General features: G+C 35.6%; 1 protein-coding gene across 1 annotated transcript in view; it reads left to right on the top strand.

Moving 5' to 3' along the window:
- The window catches only part of LOC107753279 (janus kinase and microtubule-interacting protein 3-like), a 39,987-nt gene that overhangs the window by 16,860 nt on the left and 6,368 nt on the right, over positions 1-16,759 (top strand). Inside the window, exons 5-14 of the mRNA XM_016569407.1 lie at positions 307-402; positions 561-707; positions 9,132-9,453; positions 12,336-12,406; positions 13,507-13,653; positions 14,779-14,910; positions 15,036-15,071; positions 15,412-15,483; positions 16,276-16,392; positions 16,467-16,595. Of these exons, the coding sequence (XP_016424893.1) occupies positions 307-402; positions 561-707; positions 9,132-9,453; positions 12,336-12,406; positions 13,507-13,653; positions 14,779-14,910; positions 15,036-15,071; positions 15,412-15,483; positions 16,276-16,392; positions 16,467-16,595 (1,269 nt within the window). The remainder of the gene's footprint in view (positions 1-306; positions 403-560; positions 708-9,131; positions 9,454-12,335; positions 12,407-13,506; positions 13,654-14,778; positions 14,911-15,035; positions 15,072-15,411; positions 15,484-16,275; positions 16,393-16,466; positions 16,596-16,759) is intronic.

The raw sequence follows: 16,759 nt of genomic DNA, 5'->3' as shown, positions 1-16,759 counted from the left end.
AAGCTAACTTAGTTGTTATTCTTGGCTGAATAACTCTAGGTTTTCAAAAGCCCTTTAAAATTAAATATGTACACAGTTTGGATTAAATGAAAGTATAGTCAAATGTTTTAATTAGCATGTTTTTGTGTTTTGTTTTGGTACCGAAATTGGTACTGAGATCCGTGGATTTTCATTGGTATTGGTACCGAATACTGAAATTTTGGTACCATGACAACCCTAATTGTTATTGTATAATAATTGCACAATTTGGTCACACCAATTATTGAACATAATTCTCTAATAAATATGTTGTCTCTGCCGCCACAGGTGAAGTCTGCACTGATGGCGGAGGCGCGAGAGGAGTGCAGGAGGAGTTTCGAAGGGGAGCGCATGCGACTGCTGCAGGAGATCTCCGAGCTCAAGGCGGTGAAAAGGCAGATGGAGGAGGCGTTAAACATGGCTGTGCAAGCCGACAAGATCAAAGCCGCCGAGATCCGCAGCGTCTACCATCTCCATCAGGAGGAAATCAATCGCATGAAGGGGAGCGCATGCGACTGCTGCAGGAGATCTCCGAGCTCAAGGCGGTGAAAAGGCAGATGGAGGAGGCGTTAAACATGGCTGTGCAAGCCGACAAGATCAAAGCCGCTGAGATCCGCAGCGTCTACCATCTCCATCAGGAGGAAATCAACCGCATCAAGAGAGAGTGTGAAAGAGAGATCCGCAGACTGGTGCGTAATACAGTTTAGAACATGCACTATTAATCAGTGAATTCATCTGTCAGTACATCGGTCTAAATACATACCCTTATATATATATATATATATATATATTTTCTTGGGTGTCAGCTGATAATTGAAGCTGCTCAGGTTGATCAGAACACTTACCCCAGGTTTCTCCATAGGGACTGTCTGTTCCATTAATGTGCTGAATGAAAATCTTTTGTTAACTGGCAGAGCTTCACGCGGTTTACACAGGAAAACCTCACTCATGGGTGTTGCCATGATGGAAAAAGTTCTGGAAACTTTCCTATTAGTCAGTCATTTAATTTGATGAATGGAATTATTCATTTGCATTTATTTAGCAATAATTCACATAATTACAACACACTTCTGTAAGAATTCAAATTTCTGTACAAGTTTCATTCAAATTCAAATCAGTTGTTTGAAGTCCCGCCCCTTGCTTGTTAAGCCCCACCCACTTTGACTTTTTTTTCTCTCACTTAGACGAACTTTATAAACCATCCCATTGGAATAAACTACAGAGTTTTAATGCAATTCATAATTTTCAGTCAAATGTGTTTATAAAGTGTTTGGATATTATTCTTGTGTGGGCTGGAATGAATTGTGACACTGCGACACATTTTATCTTTTTTCTTTAAATAAATAGTTAAATTATGCAGTAAATTGATTTAAAAACAGCAGACACTGCAAATCTGAATCAAACAAACATTTATTTATCTTGGAGCAAATGTGGTTTTTTTTACTTATGTTGAAACGGAGTATAATTCCCTGCCATGCACTGTATTATTAAAAAAAAAAAAAAAAAAAGTTTATACAAGTGGGAACAAATATTGTTTATATTCTCTTTGGGTACATTGTCTGGGTACAAGTGCTCTAGTACTGTATCTTTGGATAATTTCTGTAAAAATCCATTCGAAAAATGATCTGAAAACACAAGATTTCCATAGAACGGCAACAGTTGCTAAGGTAGTATTGGCCAGTAATGTTTCTAAGGCGGTGCTTAAAGTAAAGACTTTCTCTCCAAATCCCCCACTAAAGCTTCAAGGTTTTATATCTGTTGGTTCACATTTTATTTTTAGCCGTATGTGTGTGTATCTCAAAATGGCAGTGTGTGTGTCCTCGTGTACTACACTTAAAGTGAAGCTGCTTTCTTCCCTTCAGAGCCTCTCTTGTTCTGGGCTTTTTGCCATCCGGTTTTTTCCTGGAGTATGAAAATCTCTGTATCTCTGCAGTCAGTGGCCGCTGATATCGATCGCTCTTGTGTGGCTGAGCGTTGACTCTATATCTCTTCAGGACTAAATGCAAGAAATACTTCAGGGTTGAGGCAGGACTCTGTATGATATGTATAGTAGAGGAGCATATTGATGGAAAAGATGCAGGACGTTTCACTATTTTCTGAGAAGTATATATATTTAGGGCGGTGTATATGGTAGATATATTTGCGTGGCTATTAGTAAGTTTATGTTTTTACATGACAGAGCAGCAAAACATTGAGTAATGCTTTTGTACATCTTTTGTTATAAATAACCTGATGTTTTGGTTTTCAAGAAATTAATCAAATTAAAAGAAACCATTCAAGTTACTGGAAAATTGAAAAATATATTTTTTAACATTTTGTCTGTCTGTCTGTCTGTCTGTTAGTATACAGTGCCATATGGAAAAAAGTTTAGTTTTTTTATTATTATTATTAGGTATGGTACTATTGTATTACGGTACTTATATATATAATAGCAGTTACATTATATATTAATATATTGTTTGTACTGTAGTCGTAATTTTTATATAATATAGCAGTACTGTAATTTACAATTGTATTATTATTATATATATTTTTTAAATATTGTATCTGCCCATTATACTGATACCGTGATGTAAGATTTTGGTAGTACTTCTCACCCCCATAAACATGTCCTCTTGTTTCTGTCTGTCCCTAATCTTATCCCATTCTATTAACTCATCGTAGCGCTATTGAATACATGTTACTGATGTATTATCTGGTGGGTTGTGAATCCTGGTCTGTATGCGATTAGAGTCCTGTGCTGTTGTTGTGTGTTGAGGATGTATTGATCTTTGGATTATTTATTGTATTGCAGGGCCGGCTGGGGATGTTAATCACATAGTGTGTGTGTGTGTGTGCACGTTTACTGATTCAAGTCCATGACTGTCCTTTATGGATGGGACAGACCATCCAACCAAAACAACAAAGCCAGCCCATCATTAGAGATTCTTGCTGAGGCAAGCACTGTTTGTGTTACCGGCAAGACAGATGCCTCAAATCATGTGGCTGGTTGAGGAAAGGTCTGATGTTAGTTTTCTAAGCAATCAGACTTACGATTTTAATCTGGTAGAATTAAAAAGAACTTCAGAATGCAAGCAACCACCCAGTAGAACTCAATAACAACCCAGCATCCGCCTAGCAACCACCCAGAGTGCCCTAGCAACCTCATAGCAACAGATATGGATAGTTGAAGGGAAGCAAAAGACAGCATGATGTCAGCTGAAATAATGAGACAGTAGAATGAAAGAATGAAATGGCAGAATGATGAATCACACAACATTTCCTGATTGGTCAGCTGCATTGATGACATCAGCACCAGTTGGCAGGATGCCAAGCCAGCTGTAGAAATGATCTGATGGGAGGGAGAGACACTGTGCCTGTGTGATTTTAAATGAAAGATACGTTTGGATCTCGGTTAAGTGAAATAATGGGATTTATTCTGGTCTGGGTTGAAGTGAAACATCAATCAAGGACAAGTATTATACGGACGTGGAAGGTCTTGCTGTAAGTGCATTTACATGGGTTGTTGGTACACAGTCTGAGAGTGATGTGAGGAACACACTGAATACTGAAATTGTTGGGAGGGCATCTGGTGCAATCCACAGGGGAATGCTGGACATTGAGTAGTGGATTTTTGTTTTAAGTAGTGCTGAGTCTCCAGAAAATGCTTTATGAGGAGGACTCTTCATTTGTTAGATGATGCAAGTGAGAAACAGCCTACTGTTCCAAGTTAATTTCCCCATCAAGAAAACATGTATGTATGTATGTATGTTGCACTTTATAATAATAATAAAAAGAATGTTGCTAGCATCTCGGCATGTAGTCCTTTTTTGGATACACAGCAAATTAATTTCAGTTATTGAGTTTTTGGAATCATTTTTTACTGCGCTCGTAGCATGTGCTCTTCAATTGCATGCGCAAATGCAGTGGCGCATGCTGCATATTATCTCATATTAAAGCGCAAATAAAACTGCGAGCATGCAATGTCGTAGTTATGTCATCAGTTAAGTCTTGAAGTTACCAAAAAGATGATTTAAGCTGCCTTAAATCTTTGAATGTTTGTGTAAGTATTTGTTATATTTGAGTCACATTTAAGAACATGTCTCTGAAATGCAGTGGTTTTCAAAACTGTCCTGGAGCAGCCCAGCACTGTCCCCCTCATCTAACACACCCGATTCAACTCCTCAGCTCATTAGTAGAGACTTTAAGACCTGAAGTGGGTCAGAAAAGGTAAAGAGTTGTGAAAAAAAAAATGATGCCTGTCAGATCCGTGTCATGTTCAGCAGCGGCAGCTCTTAAATCAGCCAGAATAACCTAATAACCCAGCTGCTGTGATGCTTGTTAACCAAAGAACAAAAGAAAAAGAGGAAATAAATTACGTTTGTAGCTGTAAGGATTCATCTATATTTAATTTAGAATTTAGTGTTTGATAACTTTATTCAATTTATGTATATTTCCTACTTGCTGAAGGGCACAGGTAAATATGACATTTATTATAATGGGTTTATTTGAAGATTGTTTTAAGTTCACTTCAATTAGAAGTTGTTATTTTTTTTAAGTCTACTAAATGTTAAAATTGATAGCTCTCGATTATACTGTAATGTTGAATGGCTATAGTCATTGGTTAAATATTAGGAAAATGTGATACTCACCTTCAGTCATATAAAAGATGCCATTAAACAAATATAAAAATATACTGTCTTTGTTGTTTCTACATAAATTTGAAGGTTGAAAATGAAATTATTGCAATATAAAAGTATATTTAAAAACTTTAATGTTAGGTGGGATTAATCAAATCACTATTAATCATGATTTCAGAAAAATGTGCGATTAATTAGTTAATTTTTTTTTTTATTGATTGACAGCACTAGCAAAAACATAAGCTCCCAAGACTTCCTGATCATATCATTTTTTACAGTAAGCAGCCACCTAACCACCAGTAACACCCTAGCAGTCAACAGTTTTTGAACAGTAAGATTTTTAATGTTTTATAAAGAAGTCTCTTCTGCTCACCAAGCCTGCATTTATTTGATCCAAAGTACAGCAAAAGCAGTAATATTGTGAAATATTTTTACTATTTAAAATAACTGCTTTCTATTTGAATATATTTTAAAATGATTGCTGTGATCAAAGCTACATTTTCAGCATCATTACTCCAGTCTTCAGTGTCACATCCTTCAAAAATCATTCTAATATGCTGATTTGCTGCTCAAAAACATTTATTATTAATTATTATGTTGAAAACAGCTGAGTAGTGTCACGGGCAGGGTGTATGATGTTCATCTCGCCTTATTCTGGGTCCGAATAAAACATCAGATCATGCACAGACTATCCTGTCTTTTTGAATTTAAATCTATATTTATTCACACCGGCTCTTGAAAACCTCTCTGCAAACACTTGCCCGAAAAAGTGCGGGGGACGAATTTACGTGATATTAAAAGTAGGGGGGGACACGTCCCCCGCGTCCCCCGCGTAATCTACGCCCCTGCCTTAAAGTGTGTAATATCTATGCCACTAGCATTATCAGATGGAATGGCAAAACTAATAAGTTGTAATATTAAGAAGAAAAATTGCACATCACATTTAATTTAATAAGTCATGGCAATATTAGTTTTAGTGCCTGGAAAACTTGGAGTGAGATGCTCTTCATAGTTCAAATGTGTCAATCCTCTGCATGCAGACAGACTGTAAGTTTATTAAGCATGTGTGAGTGTGAATGGGTCGTGTTTAAAGGCTGGGTAAATAATGTTGAGTCCGTGGATAAGGGGCGTAACAGGATTAGTTTCAAAGAAGGAGACACAGTCTGACACATGAAAGAGAGACTCGTCGTCTGAGGCGTTGAGATGTCAATTAGAGACGGGCTCAGACGCTCACAAGGGAAGGTGGATTACAGCTGTCCTGCCTTTTCTGCAGAGATAGCTGTGCCTCGGCCGTTTGAGGGAGTTTGGATCAGCCTAGTGTTGTTTAGAAAGGTTTTACATGACTAAATATTCCCAGAAAAAAGTGAGCTTCCTCGGGATTTAATGTTAACAATAACACATCGCATGTTAACACTAGTCCAAAAGTGCGATCCACAATGATTATTATCATTTTTATTAGTGTTTTTTTTATATATATATATATATATATATATATATATATATAATTGTTTTGTTTTATATGTAATATGGCATTTTCATTTTGGTAAAATGCCATATTATCAGATATTATCAGAGTATCAGATATTATATGACAAATCCATACAGATACTCAGGGTAAACCATAGAAAAGTTGTTATATTTAATATATACAAATACAAATATAAGGGTTTTTTCCCATTATTGACACATTTATCATCCTGTATAAATGGCAAAAAAATACACCCTGTGTATCATTAGGTTTGCCATTTAATATATGATTCTCAACCTAAATAATTTAAAGATGAAATTGCATCATATGACCCCTTTAATATTTCTCTCCTTCTTTGATGTTTAATATGCATGAAGAGTGGCAATTCAAATGGTTATGAAATAATGATTTGAGTTACAGTTATTTATGTGAGAAGCACAGGGGAAAAAAACGGTCAAATATACTGTTTAGCGGCCATTATACAAAAATACCTGACTGCAGATGCTGCATTTAACCAATCAGAATCAAGTACAGTAGGCATGATATGTAATAATTAAATGCATGTGCTGGTTGGCTTCACATTCAAAGCACAGTCCTACGAGAACACCATTTGATGAAGGGAATTTGAAAAATTAGGACATTTCCAAATTCATGTTAAGCAGCGCACCGGCAGGAGTTTGCTGTTGGTGTCTGTCCCTCACGGGTCTGAAGCCCTGCAGTCTGGCCTGTAGCCCGGATACTGAATGTCCACGGATGATATTCCTTGATTTAATTTATCATGCACATGAATCACCAAGGAAACAGTGAGGCGTGTGTAATGGCATACATCATAATCTAAGTATTCATGAAGCTCATGGAAACAGTCTGTTTAAAATGCTAATGTGTCGTGTTATGTGCATTTATGCTGAATAAGTGTCTTCCTGTAGCTGCAGGGATGCCATATAAGAGAACAGGACCTAATTTTCTCACCGATCCATGTAGTGCTATATATATAACACAGATAAACATAGACGCACACTGAGAATTCCTGCAGGATGCTTGGATCACCGTGGTAACGCCTACAGTGGGTGTGCTGATGTGAGTCACCTGACAGAGAGAAGGAGTTTCCACCAGAAAGATAGAAAGAAAGAGATAAAAAAGAGATGTGTACTTTCATTGACTAAACAGTTTTTTTTTTTTCTTCTTTAGTATGTTGAAGTATAACACATACACTGTTTCTACATAGATTTCAACTGAGGTGGTTGGAATGTATAGGCGAGACCGGGGCTAGTTGTCACACAGAATGGCACCTTTTTTTCTGGGATGAAAATATTCTTTAGGTCTTTTGTAGATTGTATGTGTCTGTACAGAAATTGATTTTCAAAAAGAAACCTGAGAAATATTCACTGGAGTAAATAGTGTGACAACTAGAGTTTGAACGAATTTTATCAGTCCATCAGTTCACCCTTTATACTTAGCAGTCAAAGATATTCAGCTAATTACCATTTCCATGCAGATTTTAGAAACTGAGATGTATAAATCTATGCAGTGTTTGAATCAGTGCATAATTAGAGTTTAATGGTTCTTTTGAACTGCTGTTCAAGGTCTTTGTGAGCTATTTCTGAACTGTACATGAGGCCGTCTTTCCAATTAGGTGGTTTATTAGAGATGTGATTTGTGTTTAGGTCAGCCTAAAGATTTTGCATTTGCATGTTCAAATGTGAAAGGAATTGTAAAAGTGTAGTTTGCTCACAGAGAACTGAATATTACTGCAAACCTCAATAAAAGTGGAGCACAATAGGTATAGTAGCTATAAATGAATGTGTGTATTTGAGAGAGAGAATGTCGCGGCAGAGAAAGCAAGCAGCACAGTTCATTTCTTTGAGTGGTGCTTCTGTTGTGCTGCTGTGTATAGTTGCTGTGATGTGAATGTGAGGAGTTTATGAAATGGATTTATATGGTCGTCCTCTCACTGATACATAAGTTTGATGGGATCACTTTGTCTCTAGACATGGTGCAAGTGTGCGCAAGCACAAGGAATTTGTTGTGGTTTTATCGCATATCGCATTTTTCTTCAATATCGCACAGCCCTAGTGCATGCTGTGAGTGTCAGAACATATACAATAACACAGACGAGTCTGATTCTCTGCAGGTTGTGTAGGTGAGCAGAATCACAAGGATGTATGTTGCATTTTGACCCCTATACTTTATATAATTTATGCAGTCTAAGAAAAAAAAGACTGAAGCTGTTACTATGGCAATACAATTTCAAAAGGTACCAGTATGTACACTTTAGGTAATAATATGCATCATTTAGGGGTCAATAAGGTACTAAATTATACCTTTTGAAAGTGTTCTTCCCCAGTGACAGCTTTTGGGGGGAAAAAAATCTTAAAGGCTCACAGAGCAATTTTAAATAAATAAATAGTAAATCTAATAAAAAAATTAAGCAGTTTACTCCTAAGTACATTAAATCAGCTTTCTGGAAAATCTGCTTTCTGTTGCTGCATTTCTTTGATTCGGTTCAACTTGAGAAACTAAACCCTTAAACTAAAACCATTAAAAAAAAAATGTTTCTTAAAATAAATGTTAACTGAAAAAAATCATAAAAACTACATTTTATGGATTTGGGGAAGAGATGGATGGATGGATGGATGGATGGATGGATGGATGGATAGATAGATAGATAGATAGATAGACAGACAGACAGACAGACAGACAGATAATAAAACTGACATAAAAACAAAATATATACATAAAAAAACTAAAACTAATAAAAATGACAAAAACAAAAAAACATGCTCAAACTAACTAAAATGAAAACGGAAAATATAAAAAGAAAAACTAATTCAAAATATGAATCAAATCAATGATACTAAAATAACCCTGGACCTGCTGTGCCTGTGTTGCATTTCCTGTCTTGAGTGAACCTGGTAACTCTGAGCGTTTCCTCCTGCAGACTGCCGGTCATGTTTTATATATACTTAATACGACTGTGTCCTGTTTAAGGCAGAATGTGTGTGACTGTGCTGTGTTCTGTCCTGTAGATGGATGAGATTAAACTAAAGGAGCGCGCTGTCTGTGGGCTGGAGAGAGAGCTCAGCGCTCAGGCGGGCCACACGTGGAAACTACAGCAGCAGAAACAGGCTGTAGACACTCAGCTGGCCCTGCTGCGAGACTCCAGCCCCAGACAAGAGGGCCCTTATTCACCCGCTGCAGGAGACGCAGTAGAGAACACAGCTAACCCTGTAAGCACCTCTCCTTCATTACTAAACCTCACCGCTTGCTGCACGTCTGCTTTCACTGTGCTCACCTGCTCGGATCCGTTTTCCTCAACCCAGATTTACCATAGTAAAGCGCAGCAGTCAGGTTTTTAGAAAATCCCATTCATATTCTCCATCGAGAAACTGATTTTGAGCAATAACATAAAATGTTTTCAAGACAAACCTACCATGAGCTCCATAGTTATTAGGTGATGGTGTATGCTTCTTTAAAAGCCACAAGTAATTCATGTTCATTTTTTAAAAAGTCATGCCAATTTCCTAGTAAAAAGCTGTACTAGAAAAAACTTATGATTCTATATGTTTGGATATTATGCAATAAACTTCAGATGTAAGATATTTTCAATGACGACTCATAGTCAAATGGTTTTATATTGTACAGTCTTTTTTTCTTTGTGTCATGAGATTGTGGGATGAGTAGTTCATTCATTCATACTTTTGTCTTTTTGAATACTTTGCAGTTTGGTGTGTGTGTGTGTATATATATATATATTGGCGGGTGTTAATTTGACCTTTTTTATATATATATTTATACATATAAAAGTATTAATTTATATATATATATATATATATAAGAAATTAATACTTTTATTCATTGAGAACACATTTAATGGATCATAAGTGACATTAAAGACATTTATAATGTTTCAAATAGATGCTGTTCTTTTCTAAATTTATATTTATTAAAGAATCCTGCAAAAATGTATCACAGTTTCCCCAAAAATATTAAGCAGCACAACTGTTTTCAACATTGATAAATAATAAGTAATGTATCTTGTGCAGCAAATCAGCATATTTTCATGATTTCTGAAGGATCATGTGACACTGAAGACTGGAGTAATGATGCTGGGAAAAAAAAGCTTTGCATCACAGGAATAAATTACATTCTAACATATATTCAAAAAGAAAACAGTTCTTTTAAATTGTAATAATTTTTCACAATATTACTGATTTTACCGTATTTTGATCATATAAAAGAAGTCTTGGTGAGCATAAGAGACTTTCAAAAACAAACAAACAAAATCTTACTGCTGTCAAACTTTTACTGTAGCTTTAATTCAGAGTTTGTAATGTGATTCGTTTTGGAGCTGGTTGGTTTGGTTAATGGCTTATATTCTGTACTGAAAACATTTTAAATGCCTCTGGAGAAATTAAATGAGAAAAATACTTACAGAAACAAGGTTGTGTAAAAGTGGTCAATGACTGTTGCACTTTACTGTTTATTAATTATCAGCTATGCTGCTATTCACAGCATCAGTCCTTGAAGAACCTCTAAAAAGATTTTTATTCCAATCCAGTGTATAAGAACATTCAGGTCGATGATCATCAAAAAGGTCATGTGCATGTGGTAATAACTTTATGCACAACAGACTTTCCTTGCTTGATTTCAAGAAAACGAAAATGTTACAAAAGTGTGCAATATGGCCCCTGAAAAGATGATTAATCGATAGGTTGGAATTAAAAATAACATTTTGTGCAGAGGTTCTGAAAGAATGAAATAGACCTGGGTTTGAGGAAGATATTACCGGTCCAGCTGCTTGTTTCATCTGCTGGAGTAAACACAGATCTGTCCCGGGATCCTCACGCTTGACAGCATGACTCTAATGTTCTATTCTTTCCTACATCACACATTACAAGCATTAGGATCATAATTACACCTCTTATTGCCTGCGCAAACTCCTCTATTGACAGATTTTCATTATTCTTAGTGTTTTTACTCAATTCACTTTTGTTAGTAATGTTTGTATCGGAATGATCATCAAAAACAACCAAACCAAACACAACATTAATTTGGCCATCATCATGTCTTAACTGAATTTAATATTCTGCATCTAAATAAAGCATTAATAGCATGAGCTACCGTATTTCTAAATGCCAAATGCCTGGCAGTTTTGGCTTTGTGCTTGTTAGGTTTGCGGGTTTACTTATTTCCCTGCACACATGGTCCAAAATGTATTTAATTCAACTTTATTTGCAGAGTCTCCTGCTGCGTCTTGAATAAGGGCCTGTTTAATTTGCCATATATTCTATTTTAATTCTTTCTCTGGAGTCTAACAAAGAAACTTCTTTTTCAGTGTGTTTACATTTATGCATTTTACAGAGGATTTCATCCAAAGCAAATTGAGGATTTGGTGTTTCTTGGGATTACACCATGCTTCCAGTTGAACTACAGAAATTGCATAGGAATATATATATATATATATTCTTGTTTATTAGTCTAGTTTTAAATGTTTTATTCTTGTTTTAATGCTTTATTCTTCATATGGCTTGTTTGCTGTATAACAGACCGGTGTGGTGTATCATGATATTAACTTACTGAGAGAAGCAGCTGTTTATCATTTATTACAAATTAATAGTATTTACAATTATTAAAAATATTATTACATTTTAAAATAACTGTTTCTAGTTGAATATATTTCAAAATGTAATTTATGTCTGTGATGCAAAGCTGAATTTTCAGCCTCATTACTGCAGTCTTCAGTGTCACATGATTCTTCAGAAATCATTGTAATTTGCTGCTCAAGATACATTTCTTATTATTATCGGTGCTAAAATCTGTTTTTGAAGCTTAATATTTTTGTGGAAACCTTCATACTTTTTTTTCAGTATTCTTCAATGAACCGAAAGTTCAAATATTATTTGAAATATAAATCTTTTGTGGCATAAATTACTTTACTGTCACTTTTGTTTAATTTAATGCATGCTTGCTGAATAAAATCATTACTTTCTTAAAAAAATAATATAATTTGAGGGCTGTATAACAGACTTGTTTCACCGGTGTGGTGTAGCATGATATCAGCTGTACTAAGAGAATCAGCGTTAGTTTTAAAGCAGCTGTTTGTCATTTCTGTGGCACCAAACTAATGTTTCAAAAAATGATGCCTCTTTTCCTACGAGTTTAAACTCTCGTCGGGTTGCCCATTGTTTAGTCAAATATAAACTGATATAAATATACACATATAAAAATAGATGTAGCTGTGAGAGGGGCCGCCCATGTAGTTTCACTCTGCCATCATGCAGCAGAGAGCAGACGGCTGAAGGTGAGAGTGTGAGTGTGATCTTTCCCACATATCACCTTCTCAGAGCTGATAGGAAACGCATGGATGCACACACTTTATATTCACATGTGTGACGTATTTTTGCATCTTTATATCCGAGGCTTGTTTCCCAGGAGCAGAACATCCGTGTCTCTGGCTGTATTTGTGTTGCTGTTGGTTTGATGTCCACTTCTGCTGTGGTGGGGCTGCTGCTTTCATTTTCTCTGCAGGAGAAAATATGGATTTGATCAGTGGCCTTTCAGCTCTTTGTCAGATGTGGCAACGCCAGAGCGCTCTGACTCTACGGTTTCTACGGTTACCTGAGATAATGGAATATTTCCTAAATACAGCAACACCAAATGGAATTGAAATAAGATACATATATAAAAAGTGTATATATATCAAGACTTTTATGTTTGTCGAAGGTGTTTAAATAAACCACGAGAATGTTCTCTTAAAGAGACAGTGGCAAGGAAATGAACACAAAGACCATGTTGCCATATGGCCACACCATGCGGTAGAGAGTATTTTTGCCTTTCTGAGTGTTATGTGATAGTGTGAATGTTCTCTGGAATGGTGGTAAGTGTCTGAGCAGTGATTAATGATTTCAGTGTTTCCTCCTCTCAGCTCAGACAGGCTTAAAGATCAATACAGAGACCGAGTGATTTAAACATGGCAGCTGGAACCTTCAGGAAGGATTCGGATTCAGTTTACCACTCAATACGGTCCTCAACAATGGCATGATGTTCAAGTAGACTGAAATAGCCTAGGTGGCTTCTCTATTCATTTAGATTTCATGTCTTAAACAAATTCTCCAGCTAGTTAGACAGTCAAGTATACTTGCATACAGTAGATTGTCTGATACAGTATGAAGTACAGTATTTGTTTTGCAAAAACAAATTTTCTTTGACCGTTTTGAAATATTGTGTTGTGTTCAAAATGTGTAAATTCACTGGTTTCTCACTGAAATCAGTACTAGTACAGCGGCCTTTTATCTAAGGCATTGATATCCATGCATTTTTAAGTGTCGAAATTTAAGGTTACTGTATGCTTTTGCCACTGCAGTTTTTTTTTAATCTGTTTCTTTGTGTGTTTGTGCCCAGTTAAAGCGTCTCCGTGAAGCTGAGAGCCAGTATAAGCCGTTACTAGACAAGAAGAGACGTCTCAGCCACAAGAATGAGGAGCTGGTTCGTGCATTGAGACGCATGGAGAACAAACTGCAGTTCATCACTCAGGAGAACATCGAAATGGTAATGAAGCGAAGCAACTCACTGAACATATCTGTATTTGCATAGCATGAGCCCATTTAAATTTAGAGACTTTATTGAAAAAATATAAAATTTTATATAGTGAAAAAAACAAATGGTGACCAGTTAAATCTCTTAAAATGCTGATTGATTGTTCATTGGGGTCAGTAAGTTTATTTATTTAGTTATTTAGTTGTAAGTTTCTTAAGCTCACCAAGGCTGTGTTAATTTAATCAAAAATGCAAATGCAGTAATATTGTGAAATATTATTAGAATTTTAAACAATGGTTTCCTAATTTAATATATTTTAAAATAGAATTTATTTCTGTCATGGAAAAGCTGAATTTTCAGCATCATTACTCCAGTCTTCAGTGTCACATGATCCTTCAGAAATCATTATAATATCAAGAAACGTTTCTTATTATTATCGATGTTGAAAACAGCTGCGCTGATTAATATGTTAGTAGAAACCATAATACGTCCAGGATTCTTTGATGAATATAAGGTTTAAAAAAAACAGCATTTATTTCAATCGACCTCAACTTTTCCTGAAGGCATCAGTGTTTTATTTGCTAATGAAGTTTTATTGTTTGTATTAAATAAATGCACCTGCTTTTGAACAAATCAGAATTATTCCTATTGGAAATTACAGTAAATGCATGATGGGGAGGCTGGTAGAGCCTGGTCTGCATTGATCAATTTATATCCAACAACTGCTGCACTGTCATTAGACGTAATTGGCCATTTCCAGCTCAGACACACTACTATTATTTAGATTTTTGATTCCCTAGACAAAAGGAGCATCCATCTGCCTATTCTAATGCATAAACCTATATATGTTTATATATGTTTGATACTGAAGTAGTCTTTTCAGGTGAAGTTCACACTATTTGAGATAAAACATTAGCTTTGAATCCTGAAGCATCTTTATGTAACATGGCCATTTCTGCATGTAAACAATTTGTTAGTTGAGCCGTTCAGCATCCAGAAAGTACCCAGCCTTGTTACTGCTCATGTTTAAATGATCTGATCATTATGACAACTCATCAGACATTAGTAATTATCTGTCAGCAGTCTCTGTGCACACATCCGGTCACTTGACGTGAAGAATGAGGTTTTATTTTGCAGCGAGAGAAGGCTGGGACGATACGGCGGCCCAGTTCTTTGAACGATCTGGATCAGAGTCAAGAAGAAAGAGAGATCGAGTTTCTCAGACTACAAGTGCTGGAACAACAGAACATAATCGACGATCTGTCCAAGGTATCAGTATATCTTCTCACATGGATGCACAAAAAAAAGTATTTTAAAAGCCACAATTAGATAATTATAATTATACGTGCAAACTGTGTCTTGCTGTTCTCTGATCGGTCTGTTTTAATTTCCAGGCGCTGGAAACCACTGGATACGTGAAGAGTGTGATAGTGAGTCATTTTGCCTCTGGGAAATATTCACACTGTGAAATGCTAAAATATGTTTTTGCATATGAGTGCAGTACATGTTACCTAACCCAGATGAAAATGGAAATGCAGAAATATCTGTTTTCTCAAAGGGTGAATGAAATTAGCAGCTGAAATGAGTGAGTAATGTACTGTATGTGATGTTCAGACATAATGTAAATACAGTTGTATGCATGCATTTCTTTCTTTCTGTAAAACTGGAAGTGTAGTGGAAACAGCACCTTGTACTTTATAGAAATGAGATGTTCATGTATGATAGAGAATCTGATGCAAGTTAATGTGTTTTGTTCTTTAATGTAATCAGGAGAGAGACATGCTGCTGAGATACAGGAGACAGGACAGCCTACGCAGAAAGAAGCCCTTCAGAACCTGTAGGGTACGCAGACATCAGGACTGAACTACACATGCACATTTCCTTGTCAAACACACTTTCAGCAAAAAATAAAATAATCACGTTATTATTTTACATTACTGCATAATGTAATGTCTCATTCTTATATACTATTTACATTGTTCGTACATTACATTATTCTTAATTATGCATTTTAAGATTAATTATGCGTTTATAGTGTGTATATAATATTTGCTTTAAATATTGTATTTTATTTTTTATTTGCTTATATTTTATTTAGTTTTGATAATCATATCCTTTGAATAATTTTGCATGGATTATGCATTCATTTTATAATAATATTTTATTTATTAAATATTTACTTTAAAATATTATATTATTGTTTTAGGGTTTTGTTTATATTTTATGAACTGATTGATATCATTTAATTATTCATTGAAAGTGCATTTATTTTTATATTAATACTAAAAATGATCATTATAATTATTATATAATGTTGTATTTTTTTATTATTAAGCACCGCTGCATTGATGAATCCTGGTGATGTCTTTTTAAAAATATATTAATTTACGCAACAATTAACATTAACCCTGTGATTTCTCACAGAAACGATCAAGAAATATTTAAATTATATTTAATATGAAGAATATAAGCCCATTTTCTCCGTTAGTATTTGTTGAACTATTTTTAATTTAATTTAGAATTTTTTTTAATTATCATTTATTTTTTTCTTTTCCCTTATCTTCTGTATATTTAAACTTCTTTGGGTCAAAAAGGTTTTTAAAACAAAATCTCTCTCTCTCATTCTCTCCATAGCCGGTGGTGGAGACGTTTTTTGGCTATGATGAGGAAGGCTCTATAGACTCGGACGGCTCCTCTATTTCCTACCACACGGACCGAACGCCCTGCACACCAGACGATGATCTCGAAGAGGTGCGTGTGTGTTTGGCTGTGTTTCTGAGTGTCTGTAAACTATAACCATAAACTTGTCATCTCCCTGTGCTCAGGGAATGCTTAAGGAGGAGACTGAGCTGCGCTTCCGTCAGCTGACGATGGAGTATCAGGCTCTTCAGCGAGCTTACGCGCTCCTGCAGGAGCAGGTGGGAGGAACGTTTGATGCAGAGAAAGAGGTCAAGGTAAATCATTTAAACATCCCAGCCATTAAATATTTATATATTCACTCTCTTAACAATAACAACATCTCAGCTCTTAGCAGATGGCTGTATAGTTCCTCATATGAATATGATTCTTTTTGCAATATTACACCGTGTCATAACCAAACACAATGCAATGTGTCAAG

Source organism: Sinocyclocheilus rhinocerous, unplaced genomic scaffold, assembly GCF_001515625.1.
Source record: "Sinocyclocheilus rhinocerous isolate Xijiao unplaced genomic scaffold, SAMN03320098_v1.1 scaffold411, whole genome shotgun sequence".
Lineage (NCBI taxonomy): Eukaryota > Metazoa > Chordata > Actinopteri > Cypriniformes > Cyprinidae > Sinocyclocheilus > Sinocyclocheilus rhinocerous.
The sequence above is the reverse complement of the archived record's forward strand: the minus strand, read 5'-3'. Positions and strand labels throughout refer to the sequence as shown.